This window comes from Haliotis asinina, unplaced genomic scaffold, assembly GCF_037392515.1.
Source record: "Haliotis asinina isolate JCU_RB_2024 unplaced genomic scaffold, JCU_Hal_asi_v2 scaffold_17, whole genome shotgun sequence".
Taxonomy (NCBI): domain Eukaryota; kingdom Metazoa; phylum Mollusca; class Gastropoda; order Lepetellida; family Haliotidae; genus Haliotis; species Haliotis asinina.
In genome coordinates, this window is record NW_027133889.1 from 1814668 (window position 1) to 1830604 (window position 15937).

Here is a 15937-nt window from a genome sequence, read left to right on the forward strand (position 1 = left end):
GAACCAAGTCAGGGGTCCTGATCAAACTATCCGGTCGGTCGCCTCTTACGACAAGACTGGATTGTTAAAGATTAGCTGTGACACGGGTCTCTACCTGTTGCCATCACTTACTACCAGTGGTCCCATACGAACACTTTTTGACAGTGTTTTGCTGTCTATGCCCATTGTCATTGTTTCAGTGGAAAATCAAGATCGATCGTTCTTTAGCGTCGACATGTAAGATACACATGAAATACAATGAACTACAATCGATGAAGCCGATTGTGGATGCATACATGGTGAATGGAACATAACACTTGATTTATGATAGTGATCCTATCGCTGTTGACTGTGGTCACACCAAGCGCACCTTCATCCATGATACGGTTTCAGTGCATCCTCAGCACGTCCATGAACACGATTTATCCACCAGCAGCACACTTTGTCATATATGGGTTTGTTTGTAGCATGAAATAACACATGAAGTTACAGAGCATGTAACTAACTCACGTTGTAGGGTATATAACTAACTCACGTTGTAAGCTATATAACTATCTCACGTTGTAGGGTATATAACTATCTCACGTTGTAGGGTATATAACTCAGTAATGACTGTGACCTCATCATTTTCAAAGCTTTGTGATCCACCTTCATTGTTGGGATGTCTCTTAAGAAATATGGCTGATTTCACCCAAGTTATATGTCTCCTGTCAGTTATGTTATACTCATGCCCTAATTGTCGATCAAACACGCTCTGTTGGCAACTCACACAAAATTCACACCACATGTGGAGAAAGATTTTGGTCGCAGGAAAATAACTTTGTGAGGGTTATCTAGACTGATGCACTTCTCTCTTAGAGATTAGCCCGTACACAATCTGTGAAACAGACAATGCATTCCTTGTTAGAACATTATCCAATCAAACTGAGTCAGTGTTTACTTACAATTCATATACGAACAGAGGTGTTATATTTAGCTGGAGCGAGATTGAGTGAGTGAAATACAGAGTGATCGTATTAATGTTTTCTAACCTGATCAGGGTGAGGGAAAGATGCAACGCACTGCACAGGTCGTGCCATTTTTAAAGGAATCGAAACATGGCCGTACTTGTGAGGAGCTGACATGCTGACAAATTTGCCAAAGTTAAAAATGGGAGAAAGTGTGTGTAGTACTTTTCCTGACAATAGCAACACAGGGACATATACTGATTTATCTTATTCATATACATATCTTATTTATCATCAAACAACAAGAAAATTTTAAACTATTAAAGTTATTATTATTATTGCAGATGTACGAAGCTTTTGAAGATATTTTTGCTTGCATTATATGTACAGATGAAATTTTAGGAAAAACATTCATTTCACAGTTTTTTAGATTTATTCAGTAATCAAATTCATGCACTCTATTGATGCATAGTTACAAAATGCATACGTCTGTGGAGATGTTTAGTTAAAACAGATATTAAGCATGACTTTCTTACCAAATCATATGGACCCACCACGAGACACTAGTTAAAATGGTAGACAGTTATCTCAATATAATTGGCAGTGTCGTCAAATAAACCAGTTTGTACGGCCATATCAATGTATTGGATAACCTGCTACAATTCGATAGCGATAAAACTTGCGCATAACGATCTGACCCGGAAGTGACATTCACAACAAGGAAGTCGAACCTCCAGGTAAGTGTGTCCTGTCCTGTCTCAATATAACCCAGTAAAATTGTCTTGATATAGATATAGTTCCAGTCAAAATCGGAAAAAGACGTAGATGGTAGATGATACATTTTCTAGTTATGTCACACGTTAAGTTTCTACAGTCGTGTGTCAAATCAAACAGGTTATCCTATCATTGCCACTCTTACCTCAGACGCCATTACCTCTAATGCGTTTTGCACGATCCGTGTAATTTAACACAGAAACAGCAAAAACAGATCTTTTGACTCTGTGGCAGTTAAACATGGTGTTGATTGGAGCGTAGTTCAGAAGATAAACCTGAACCCTTAATTTGAAATCGTCACCATGAATGCTTTCAAGGCAGCGTAAACGACAGGGTGGGTAGGATAGGGTATTTTTAGATTAACAAAGCTGGAGACATGTCACAATGACCTAAACACCCGGCGATTGTGCGGTAGGATATGTAGGTCGGAGTTGCAGGGGTGACAGCACAAGGTGTGTGGTATATACGGGTGGAGTAATAGTATATATTAACAGATTCCTTTGATACAATAAGTGTTTAGTGGTAGTGGTAGATGAAAAACACGGGTGGACTTAAATCACTGGTAGCAGAAGGTTTATGGAGATGTTTCGGGTGAATAAAATTGGCGTTACGGTGTAGCAAATTATGTGTACTGGTGGGTAGCATTGGGTGTGTGGGTGAGTGTGGATAGTATGTCACAACGTGAAGATTGGGTTTAAAATGTGGTATAAATGGTGTATATTTATCTGTCCTTTTAAATGAATTGATACACGTATTGATTCTTAAGATGATGTGTTGTGGTGTTATATAGTGCTATAAATATAAATAACATCAGAACATTTAGTTTGTGTGTTTTGTTATGATTGGAGGGGGCGCGGCTGTTGTCCGGGGGACTATTAACTCGTGGGGAAGGGGAATTAACATACAGGGGTAAGTGGGGGTGGATAGTGCATGCTAGTAGATATCACAGAGTGGAGAATGAGGTTAAGGTGTAGTATAAGTGGTGTACATGCAAGGGTGGATAAGGGTGGATGGTGTATGCCGGTAGATATGCCAGTGTGTAGGGGATAGATGTTAAGGTGTAGTAAATGGTGTAAATTCAGGGGAGGGTTGGTGCAAACAGTGTACGGTTTAGTTTTACGCCGCACTCAGCAGTGGTCAAGCTATTTGGCGGCGGTCAGAAGATAATCGAGTCTGGACCAGACAATCCAGTGATCAACAACACGAGCATCGATATGCGCAATTGGGAACCGATACATGTGTCAACCAAGTCAACGAGCCTGACCACCCGATCGAACAGTGTACGGTAGTAGATGATAGACACTACAGGAGGTTATGGTTGAGGTGTAAAGTGTACAGACTGGGGTGACTGGAAAAGGATAGCGGGTGTTAGTGGATATTAAACACTGTAGGTGATAGGGGTAGAGGTGTATAGCATACAGACTGGGGTGACAGTGTATGCTAGTAGATGTCATATCATATGGCCTGTAGGACAGTTGTTGGATAAAGTATATTTAGGTCACATATCCAGTGTCGGCCTTTTGATCTTATTTTGAATAACGTATCGAAATATAAGCTTACCTAACGTACTACCTTAAATTCAAATAAGCTAAATGAAATTTAGAACACAATTCTACCATTATTTCTGTAATGAGGTAATTCTTTTCTATAGAAAACATGGTATTCATCTTCTACTAAATAAAGGTATTAGTTTTTACACACAAATTCCGTATAAGGCATATTGAACAATACCCTATTACAAGTAATGTTGACACTTGAGTTGTGAACTGGTGTTCGAAATTTATACATTGCGCTGACTGCTCATTTCTCTCGGATTACAGCAACATATAATTCGGATTTCAGAAGAGATTTTATATCAACAGTATGCCTTTGAAAACTAGACTTGCGAAATCATTTTTCGAAATAAATATATCTTAGCCGAACTCTAAATGCAGTCAAAAAAATGCTATGGTGTGGGATATTGAGATGGTGAATGAAGTTTATATTTGGAGAAGGCAGAAGGTGTTAAGAGTACGTGTTGAGTAACCAGAAGAGATACATAAAGGCGATGCACTTATGTATACTGTAGCAATACCCTTGGCAACTCCAAAATGTCAAACACGTGAAGGTCCGGTAAAATAGGCCTTCAGCAACTAAGGCAACTAACGAGATCAAATGGTCAGCTATATGGCAGCGGTTTGTAAATAGTCGACTTTTGGACCATACAGTGATCAGCAGCATGAGCATCGAGCTGCGCAACTGGAAACCGATGACATGTGTCAACCAAGCCAGCGGGCCTGACCACCCAATCCCGTTAGTCACTTCTTACGACAAGCATAGTCACCTTTCTATGGTAATCATGGGTTTGCTGACGGCCTATTCTACACCAGATCTTCACGGGTCAGCAGAGACAGAACATCCCATTAGTTTACAAATATCAGCTTCACGACTCAGACAAGACGGTATCTGTGCCTGCAGATGTTATGTGATGTACAGTTGACGCTTCAACATCGACATCTAGGTCTTTGGTGAGCACGTAAAGTTTGCCAGTAGTAAAAGAAACAGTGGCAGAGAGTGATGTTCTCAGACGTAAGCAGGTTCCAGCTGTTCAGGAATGCAGACGTCGTGGAGAACGTGTTTGTTTGTGTGTCTGTTTTCTTTTTTTAAAGTAAAATTAGAACATGTGTGTCATTGATGTTGTAAGTTGTTTTTAATATACTTGGGTGGTTTGTTGACTGTGACTGGAGAAAAAAGGATTGATTGCCCAAATGAGTCAGTAACAGCAGTTAGGGTGACTATGAATATTTAATTTAAATGCTGGTTTAATCAATACTCCGGTTGAGCGTATGCATTTTCCTGGAATCAGTATGCCCTTTCTGAGAGGTGCAATCGATGGAACAGAGACAACTATAATATTTGTTTCAGAATGGACGCCTTCTCCAAATGTTCTGTCTGTCAGCAGAAGTTTACCCTGAAAGGCCCCGCCCCATACCTACTGCCCTGTCTTCACTCCGTGTGTGAGACATGTGTGACATCTGCCGCTGGTGGTGTCATATCATGCTTTACATGTCAGAGGGAGGTCAAACTCACAGACACAACACTCCAGAAGGATGCAGTGAGACAGAAGGAAATATTCCATCTGACAGTTAAACATCGTCGCACCGACCTCCTCTGTACAAACGATGACGGCAACCAGGCTGTGTGTTGGTGTCAGGAGTGTGAAGAGTTCCTCTGCGAATACTGTCAGAACTTGCACAATCGTTTCAAAGCTACCAGACGACATGTTGTGGAAACATTTACGGATACAACACTGGGAAGTATGTATCTTGAATCAATTTGTAAACTACACAATCGTTATCCTCTGGAATATTTTGATAAAAGCTGCAACAGTTTAATCTGTGCCAAATGCAGACTTGGCGAGCATGCTGATCATGATGTTGCGGATTTAAATGAGGCTGCTGATGCTGCTAAAGGACGGATAGAAGAACTTGAGAAGAACGTGTCTGCATATCGTATTTCCCACCAAGCATACCTGGAGAGTATCAACAAAGCCATAAATGACACAAAGAAGACAGGCAGTGATCTGAAGGAGACCATCCGTCATACTTTCCATTCCTTACGGACAAAACTCGACCAAAGAGAAAAGGAGCTGATCATCGAGCTTGAGAATCAGACGAAGCGGGAACTGTTAAGTCTGCACACCAAGCAAGTTACCTCTGAAGGTGAAAGTGAACGATGCAAGTGGACCTCAGACTACATCAAGACAGTACTCAGATATGCTTCAAACTCAGACTATCTAACACTGGAGAGTTCAATACAAGACACAACGAAGACGCACCTTGCATCACTACCTCCACACAGGCTCAGGACACATGTAGCCACTTTCAACACGAGAGGGCTGGATATGCTGAAATCCGAAATTTCGGAATTCGGGTGTATCAGTGCATATGGCACAGATCAAACAGGTACCTACTTACACACACGCACACACACTCTCTCTCTCTGTCTTTCTCATTCTCTCTCTCTCGCTCTCTCTCTCTCTCTATATATATATATATATGTCCTTCTCACTCTCTAACTCAAGCACACACGGTAATACAAAAGGTAATAGTCATTAATAAACTTAAATGTGGTGGGTTCATTTATTCTCAAATGTAAAAATGAACCTTTTTTGTGTGTTTCATGAGCATTTCAAAGAGCATGTTAGAACATGTAGAGAAGCAACTGATTCGGTATTCGTCGAGTTTAGGTGAAATAATACATTGTCGTCAAAAAAGCATCATTTTTGAGTAAAAGCTTCGTGTTATCAAAACTTAGGGTGTTCCCATACCTTTTTGGGTTATAGTATAGATCAAAAGTGAAAATGTGATGACCTTTTTGTGAATTCTTCAGTCGAGTGTCACTTTATGGTGATATGATCATGTTCAGTCCCAAGACTTTTCTACAACAATTCAGTTAGGCGTAGACAATTTGATTTGTAACAGTTGTTGGTTATTTTATAGACAATGGAACACAGACAGACGGCAGTCATCTAACAGATGCTGACAGCAAACACGAGCATGTAAGTACTTCGTAATGACTGAACATGCCTATGTGTCTCGTTTCTTCCTTAGTAATCAATATTAACAAGTTGCGATCAACAGCGACATATGCTATTATTGTCTGTACACAAAACTGATGTTTGAATTTTAAACAAACCTACTGCTCTTTCAATTTTGAATTGCGACATTAATGCATATCCTTTTCTTACAAGCTGGAGTTCTTGGAGGTTCCTAACAATCCAACAGCAATGCCACGTTTTGGTAAGTTAAACACTGAAATAGGAAACAACATTACGAGAACTGTCTGACCTGTACCAGCGCTAAAAGAAACACATCACCTTGACACATCCCAGATGTCGAAATGACAACGATTGTTGTCTTCCATTTTTAGACAGAAATCACTTGTTGTGGAAGTAAAAGTTTCCATGATTTTCGCGAAACGAGCTTAATGAAACTTGACAGGTTCGAGAAGATCACGATCGTCTACTTCTGGTGATGAAGCCTATAATCACCGATTGTAAAGCCTAGAGTATCTTCAGCCTTAAATTGTCTGAGGATTGTAAGGTATTTCGCCAGGTATGGTCGACCCTCTCATATTTTGGGATCACAGGACTCAGTTGTCTCTATAATCCACTAATCTCCAGCACAGGCTCTAACTGCTACCACTACATGAGTTTAGTTATTCAAGACACATTTGTGACTCATCATTCAGGTTACTGATGGGAACTGCTTCTATTCATCATTTCTATGGCTCTGTGGTTATTCGTCCCTGTCATCGAGGCCAGTGACCAGTTTCCTCATCTTCCAGACATCCATCTGGAAGCCAACCTATTTAGACTCAACAGACAACTTCATTTTGTTCTAATGTTGCTTCATTAACATCGTTAGATAATTAATGCTTATAAAACAAAGACTATTCTTTACTAGAAACTTCAGAATTAAGGGCAATTTATCGCACTTAAAAACCTCACCCATTCGACACGGTGTCTGCATACTTTGGTAGTGCTTCAAAGGCTAATGACAAATGTAGCTCTGGTAGATAAAAGTCTACTCATGGTTCTGGAGCTTACTGTGTTATCAGTACAACGATTGGATGGAGACAGTTTGTTATTTTTTTGAAAAGCATTTAGAAGTTGGACGAACAGGAATACATGACCCGTTCTATAGATAACAACTTCGTTGTATTCTTTACACGAAATTTCAGGGCGAATTGTTGTTGCTTCATCAGGCTGGATGTGTTCAAGCAATATGTTTCAGGAGGATCCAGGTTAGACAAAGATTTCACTCGAGGTAGATGAAGCAATGTTGAGACAGGAGTAGTTTTCATGAATACTTCAAAAGGACAAAGCAAAAGGACGCAGTCATGTAATATGATATGTATAGCTTTCAACTATATTTTGATAAGAATGCAGTTAATAATCTTATACATCATCAGCACCATTTGGAAATGGACGGCAGCTGAAATGACTAGCAAGTAGAATTGCAGTTGGCCACTAAAGCCACTTCGGAAAATAAATAGACTGAGATTTGTGTTGATAGATGTTATAGTGTGCTCAATAGAGCCGAAATCAACTTTCATTCTTAAAATCAAATTTAGTTGCAGGTCCCGGGGTAGAATAGGCCTTCAGCAACCCATGCTTGCCATAAAAGGCTACTGTGCTTGTCATAAGAGTTAGTCCCGCGACTAACGGGATGGCTGGTCAAGCTTGATTGACACTCGTCATCGGTTCCCAATTGCTCAGATCGATGCTCATGATCTCTGGATTGTCTGGTCCAGATGCGATTATTTACAGACCGCTGCCATATAGCTGGAATGGTGCTGAGTTCGGCGTAAAACTAAACTCACTCACTGAATTCTTTCTGTGATTCTTCCATGTGTAGCGAGGATGTATGTTGCAGATGCTGGGTGTGAAACCTACAGACGTGAAACAGGGACGATGACGCCGGTGACTCTGCGGTGTAAGTACAATCAGATTCAAACTGTCTAACCTATTAATGAAGCGCCGTTGTCACCACTTCACATATATGCGTGAAGTTCTGGCTTAGAATTGGTCTTCAGTAACCCAAGTTTGTCATAAGAGGCAACTAGCGAGACCGGGTGTTTAAGCTCCTCGGTGGAAATATTTCATCTTACCCTAGTTGCATAGGTCGATGCTCATGATGTTGATCACTGAATTGTCTGGCCCTTCCTCGAGTAATTATAACCGTGGCCACACAATTGAAATGTTACCGATTATGGAGTAAAACTAGACTCATTCACTCATTCCTTTGCTACTGTAAATTATATACTGAGAGCAAAGAAAACGCATCTCTGTTGGAATATTTCTGAGTGCACCGTTAACCACAAAAAAACCGACCATTCATAAAAATGATTGGTCAATGACTGCCGTTTAAACACCAACTGTAGTGTTCGTGCTGTAGACGGGATGCTGTACAAATATACAGTTTACAGGGTGCTGTACACAGGATGCCCTACACTGATTACTGTACATAGGATGCTGTATTCAGCTTGCTCAACTTAGGATGCTGTACATAGGACGCTGTACACGGGATGCTGTGCATAGGATGCTGTACTTAGGATGTTGTACTTAGGATGCTGTACACGGGATGCTATATACGGGATGCTGTATACGGGATGCTGTATACGGGATGCTGTGCACGGGATGCTGTATACGGGATGCTGTATACGGGATGCTGTACACGGGATGCTGTATACGGGATACTGTACACGGGATGCTGTATACGGGATGCTGTACACGGGACGCTGTACACGGGATGCTGTACACGGAATGCTGTATACGGGATGCTGTATACGGGATGCTGTATACGGGATGCTGTATACGGGATGCTGTACACGGGATGCTGTACACGGGATGCTGTATACGGGATGCTGTACATAGGATGCTGTAGTAAGCTTGCTGAACATAGGATGCTGTACATAGGATGCTGTACTTAGGATGCTGTACACAGGATGTTGTACACGGAATGTTGTACACAGGGTATTCTACACAGGATGCTGTACACAGGATGTTCTACACAAGATGCTCTACATGAATGCTCTACACAGGAGGCTGTACTGGGCGGGCTGTACATGCGATGATATACACGCTGCTTCTGAATTCCCTGAATACACAAATGTCCTACTGTGGTGTGACGGTCATTCCTTTCAACACCGTTTGAGAAAGTGAATTGTATTTTACGCTGATTCTAGCAACCTTGCAATAATATCGCGGACGAGAGCACAAGGCTCGGTGGGTTGTGGTATTCTTAGCTTTATAAATATTGGAATGGCTCTGAGTCTACAGACATACCCTACATGATTTAAAGAAACAACGCTGTGCTGGGTAGTAGATTTATATGCATTTCTTGAACATGGTACTAGGTATATTCTACTATCACTGATTATCAGACATCAAGTTAAGCACCGCTTCTGATAGACGACCATTGAAACCTAAGGTATCTGCTTTCGATTTTTCAACAATGACTCTTTTATATCGTTGATCACACTTTATATTTCCTGAGGTCATTTATACGACACAGAGAAGGAGTATTCACGATTGGATGGTTTGATCATTGATAAATGTTGGAGTTAAATATATGGTAAGTGCAAAAGGGTCTACATATTTATACTTGAGAAGCTTACCTGGATTTCTCACTTACACCAATAAGCAAAATGGCCTTCACCCAACAATCCAACATATTGTCAGTGTATTCGTGAATCAGGTGACAGAAACACAGACGCATGTTTACATTCACAACTGCCGATCTATTTCGACTTTAATATGCTGTGTAGAGAGTGAGTTAGAACGCTTTTACACAGCTTGTAGCACTATTCAAGAAACATAACAACAGGGAACACCAGAATTGGGTTTCACACGTTGCAACCATGTGAGGAATCAAACACGGGTCTTCAGCGTAACGAACCAACATTGTAATCTCTAGGTTACCCCTACGCTACATTACGTAGACACGATATGGTGTGTTTTATTTATCGTATACGTCATTAGTTGCCGGCTGTCGTTTATAAACAATTAAAGAAAAAACATAATGCTATTCTTGCATAGCTTGTAATCATATCACATTTGGCATTCACAATGAGAGTTGCTCATAACATCGATCAGTGGTGTCAAATATGGTATTCACTAGACAGGATGATTAAAAAAATGGGGCTCCTATTGTTTGGTGCTATGGCCTTTGGTGTTGAACTCTTTTCGATGGTGTAATGTAGTTAATTAGCAATGTGTTGCACTTTCAGGACATAAAAGGTTTCTCCACGTGTTTCAAAGTGGAATTGAACGTCATTGTTGTTGTCGATGTCAACATCTGGAGTAACGCTTAATGGTGTCCCCGTCTACAGAGAGAAATCGGCTCACACGGCGCCATCACTTCACGTCCAAAAGCGTTTGAGGATAAACGTTCGTAGGGTAGAAAAGCCAAACATGTCATATGCTACTATACCCATGACGACCCGTGTTAAAATCGATCTTTAGTAGCGCATGCTTGTCATTTAAAGGTGACTTCCCTGACTTGGATTGTGCTCATGATGTTGATCACCGGATTCTCTGGTCCAGTCTCGATTATGTACAGACCGCCGCCATGTTACTGGAAGATTGATGATTGCGGCATTAAACAACAATGAACCGGTCAACCATACATTCAGTTCAAACTAATCCTCTTCTTGATGAGTTTAATCAAAAACAATAAACGGAGATATTACACCAGCTGGTAGTAAAAGAGAACTACAATAAACAGAAACACAAGCCGGAATTTTGCTCACAGACAACTGGAGGATCATTCCACAAGCAAACGGAGGGTCTATCTGACTCACTGTCTATACTCTACACGATTCCTAACTTAACTGGCTCTGTTTAGTTCAAAGGGGTTCCACTTTTACCGACGGCCCGACACAGAGAATTTGCCAAATTATTTTTAACAATAGGAATAAATTCTCATCTGTAATGTTAATTGTTCATCTTAAACTTATCAAATTCCAACTGCATCGTTTAGTGTAATATCAGTGAAATGTGTAAGATGAAAGCCTACAATTATAATAATAAGATGTGAAAACATGTAGCTCAGCAAGGAGGCAGATACTACAGTTTACTGAAAGGTGACAGTACTTGGAAGTGCTTGATCGTTATGCGAAAATTATAAGTTGTACACGTTGAATTGAATATTCACTGAAATGAGTGAAAGAGTTTGACTGCTTTTCAGAGAATAGAAGACTGTAGACGATTCCTGATTTCAGATACTTTCTGTGAAGGAAAGACGATTCATGTGACACCGTTAAAGATGAATGTTTACTCACTACCAAAGTCAAAACTTGTATCAAAGTACACGTTCATGTTTTATTTCTTGCTGAAACTGTAACTAAAGAGTTAATCATATCTGAAAATGACAAGTCTGAGAACAGTGTTATAAAAACAAATATGAGAGAATACCTGTCACAGTCAATACACATAACGTGACAACCTGTGTCCCGCCCAGCGAGTGTGTTCAGACTGTGGTCAGTGATTGAAGCGGACGTAGAAGTTACCTGTTAATACTGGGTCTGTTGAACACTCGGATGTAAAAATATCGCCAAACAACTATTTTGTCAGTCTTATTGTTTACGAAATCGTATAAGAAGAGTTTAGAATACAAACAATGATAGTTTTATCCTGATATGAAGTTTATACACATGTGTTTTCAGGCGGCAAGTGTCTATTTCTGACTGCAGACAGCAAACCAGCTCAACTAACAATTTCTTACAAAATGTTTTATGGAGTGTTTATTTCATTGTCAGTCAGTGTAAAACTGTATGAAAAACATTTAGAATACCCATACATATATTTTCACAGCATTATAATATCTATTTATATCACAATTATGACACAATTCACACGCAGACGAAAATGGCAGCCGATATTCAGTGCGCTGTTTTGTAAACATGGAAACGAGGTTGACAATAAAATGTCTAACTTGTTGTCTGAAGTCGGGAAATTTGTTAAACTGTAGACAAAATCTATATTTCCAGGTCCTCAACTACAACTGGACGCTGCTCGAGCCAACACAGACTGGTGCCACGTAACTACAGACGGTCAGCTGGTCAACTCGCGGCCCGCCACACAACACAGACACAGCGGCAGGTTACGGAAATATCGGGGTACATGTGCCTCTACCCACATCCCCCTTCTCCCATCCCCCTCTACTGTCACCCCTGCCCCACACACCCCACAGTACTGGGAGACACAGTCTAGAGTGGGTGTGGTGGGTGAAGGGTGGGGTCTTGTCCTGGAGGTGGGTGTGGTGGAGGAGAGTCAGGTGGACAGTAGAGTGTATGTTTATCAACAGCGCCGCTCCTGGTGTGTCAGTGTAGGGAGCTGTGACACACACCGGGGGAGTCTCTGTACCAGGGTGTGGCAGCAGGGGAAGAAGGGGAAGTGTTACAGTAACACAATGTCTGACACACCCGGCACACAGGCCACCCTCCACTATGGCGTTGTGCTGGATGTGGGGAGGGGGAGACTCGCCTTCATTGACCTGGACAGAGAGGTTGTTTTAGCCAAGGTGGATGTTGAGTGGAGGGAGTCTCTTCTTCCCGTGTTTGGTGTTGCGCGGCCAGGTCTCTACACAGTCAACATGAAGGTGATAAGTGGAACAGATATCACTATGACTGACACCAAGAAGTCACTTATCTCTGACGCCTTGAATTAGACAATAAAATAAACATGACATTGTGTAAACGTGTAAGTGTGATTTATTTATTTAAACTGTCAAATGTAATCGTAGTGATTGAGGCGGACGTATAAGTTGTCTGTCTATGTGTTGTTTGTTGTGAACAAGAATGTAACGAGGTCGGCTAAATGTGTTGTTTTTCTACTTGACTGGATTCTGTGGGATGTTACAAACATTTTGCATCCACACATGACTATTGTTATGATTATTATTCTGCAGTAGTTGACCAGTTTATCTCACATTTCATACATGTCTGGGAATTAGCACAACAAGTAACTGAATGCACAAGTTCATCAAAAGTTGTTTCAGATCATGAATTTATTACCATATTTGGTTTCTACTCTGTAATGTAAATGTTTTAAATCCCCACATGAACAGTTGTGATGAAATTATTGTAGTTGTGAATTCACACACGTCACATTTGATGTCAGTGAAGAGATGTGGTGAAAGTGATTGAAGCGGACATAGAATATCCTCGTGTATGTGGTGAGACGCATATTCCGAAACACAATCAACTTCTTTTGTTTCTCTAATTAGCTGGGTTTTATTGTCAGTAAGAAGTGTTTGACATCTACACTTGAACAATTTTTAGTTTAGTGAAGAGGAAATGGCATATTTTAAATGTATGCTGTAACACTACACAGACACGGTAATGACTAAAGACAAAATGACAGCAGTTTCTGCGTGTTTAAGGGTATTATTTATTCTGCAGTGACGAACATATGCACTAACTACTTAAAACAAGTACAAGTATAAAGAGTTATATCAGCGACACCAGTGGTTAAAAATCATCATATTTCTCCGACTTGGTTGTGGGAGAGTTGCACGGGTGGCGGTCAAAGGGAAGTAACTCTGTGCAGGATGCTGTGACCGAACCTGTTTTCGCACGTCTCCTCTCTCGATGCTCATGTTGTTGATGTCTGGGTTGTCTGGATTCTATTATTTACAGACCACCGCCATCTAGATGGAATACATTGTTGAGTGAAGCGTAAAAGCTAAACTCATTTTGGCTAAACCCCATTCTCTTTACACTTTCTATCTCCAAACAGTGTCTAACCGTTATCACTCATGAGCCAAACAGCCAATTTGCTTACTGAATCTGATTTGATATCTCTTTGTGATTTAGGGATGCATTTAAACAGTATATCATATCTCTTCAATGGAAATATTCCGTCATAAAAAACTGTGTATATCTGAAGAAAGAACATTAACGGATGTATTCATGATATAACTCAAAGTTGTTTTACTTTGGGTTATAATTGTAGCACTCGTTATTTTTCTGTCCGTATGTACACATACAGCCATAACTAGATCCAGTCGTAAGTTGTGTGGTAAGGGCGGTCAGGTAGCTTAGTGGAGAAGGCGGTCGCCCGTCACGTCGAGGATACTGTTTCGATCAACCTCGTGGGTACAATATGTGAAGCCCTTTTCTGGTATCCCCCGCCGTGATATTGCTGGAATAATTCTAAAAGCGGCTTAAACCATATTCACTCACTCATTATAGCATCATTACTAACATCAGAGTATCACAGACATATTTACAAGTTCGAACAAAGTAAAGTATCATCATGTACTAGCTATGCGTGAACAATACCAGCACCTCTCAAATATTGTTTTGTATATGAGAGATGTATTTGAAGCAGGCTGTACAAACTTTGTCGAGCATGAATCTGAATGAGGTGACATTCACCAGTGAACACATTACTGTGTTTCAGCTCCATTGTTATGGATTGATTGACGAGTTGGAAAAAGTTTGGTTGAAAAAAACGAAATTACATCACATTACCATACATCTGATCAGTCACTCATGAAACAGTCGACTCGTGAACGTGGCCTACGTTGATGAAAACACCCTGTATGTAATCACGTGCAATTTATCAATTTACTATTAGCAGGAATAATCTACAAGCTGTATACATTCTCCCTGTTAATAGTGATGTGATCACGATTGAATTTAATATAACATTGATTCCGACACTAATTTATTATTGGACGTCGGTTTCATGTCGGTGGAGAAACTAAAGTAATGCGAGTCCTATTTCAATCGGGTTTCAAATATTTGTTTTCAAATGTTAATTGCACTAACTGTCAATCATCTAGACGTCCCAACGTGTTTATTGTGCTTCTGAACATACAAATACAAGCCTAAAGGGCAAGCATACTCTGCTCAGGTAACAAATACAGTCATCATGCAGCATGCTTTTAGTCTCCGTAAGAAAACTGTTGTAAGAGATGTTTTGAAATGTAGCCCTGGTATTTGGTAGATAACGAAACTATCACTGCGGTCAAGGGGAAATAACTGTGCGGGAAGCTGTGGCCGAACCTGTTTCCACACGTCTCCTGTCATGTAGATTAATTGTTTGGCTTGATCTTTCATGCCGCACTCAGCAGTATTTCAGATAAAAAGCTGTAGTCCGTAAATGATCAAATCTGGACCAGACAATCCAGTGATCAACAGCATGAGCATCGATTACACAACTGCAATACCATAACATGCTACAACTGTGTCCGGGACCCTGACCATCCGATACCGTTAGTCGCCTCTTACGACATATATGGGTTACTGAAGTTCAATTCTATCAATCTTTATCCCAGGTTACTTATGTAGGTACACACACAAGTATAGTGTACTCTTTATACAAGACGCCATATTCAATTAGTTCATTTTAATATGTACAAATATCATTACCGTGATTAAAAAATGCAGACAACTGATGTTTAAGCATGTCTTCAGCGTATGCACGGAAATAGACATTTAAAAACAAGCAAGAAGCTGTTTTGGGGAGCTTTAACTTTTGTTTAGGCAAGGCTGACTAGAAAACAAACCCAAACTGTTTGTTTCACTACTCTTTGCTATCAGTGTCAGAAAGAAGTTTAATAAGTCGAAGACACTAAAAGGGACCAGTAAATTTATATGTTATTTTGTGGTGCAAAGCTGTTATTGAAATTGTGAAAAAATAATGTTTTTGCAGAATGATATCGGTATCACCTTTTTCTGAA

At 40.4% G+C, this 15937-nt stretch overlaps 1 protein-coding gene across 1 annotated transcript; it reads left to right on the plus strand.

Moving 5' to 3' along the window:
* Positions 1-1638: 1638 nt before the first annotated feature.
* LOC137269790 (protein PML-like) lies at positions 1639-12945 on the plus strand. The gene is made up of 6 exons (XM_067803629.1): positions 1639-1663; positions 4605-5644; positions 6182-6240; positions 6433-6481; positions 8120-8179; positions 12237-12945. Exons 2-6 carry the CDS (start codon positions 4606-4608, stop codon positions 12914-12916), a joined length of 1887 nt encoding a protein of 628 aa, XP_067659730.1. The 5' UTR covers positions 1639-1663; position 4605; the 3' UTR covers positions 12917-12945.
* The last annotated feature ends 2992 nt before the right edge of the window (positions 12946-15937 follow it).

What these genes read in the sequence shown, in the direction of transcription:
- LOC137269790 (XM_067803629.1), top strand. Translation starts at nt 4,606, where the DNA reads ATGGACGCCTTCTCCAAATGTTCTGTCTGTCAGCAGAAGTTTACCCTG. An exon ending in ATATGGCACAGATCAAACAG is followed by an intron (nt 5,645 to 6,181) that starts GTACCTACTTAC and finishes GTTATTTTATAG; the next exon opens with ACAATGGAACACAGACAGAC. An exon ending in AACAGCAATGCCACGTTTTG is followed by an intron (nt 6,482 to 8,119) that starts GTAAGTTAAACA and finishes TGTATGTTGCAG; the next exon opens with ATGCTGGGTGTGAAACCTAC.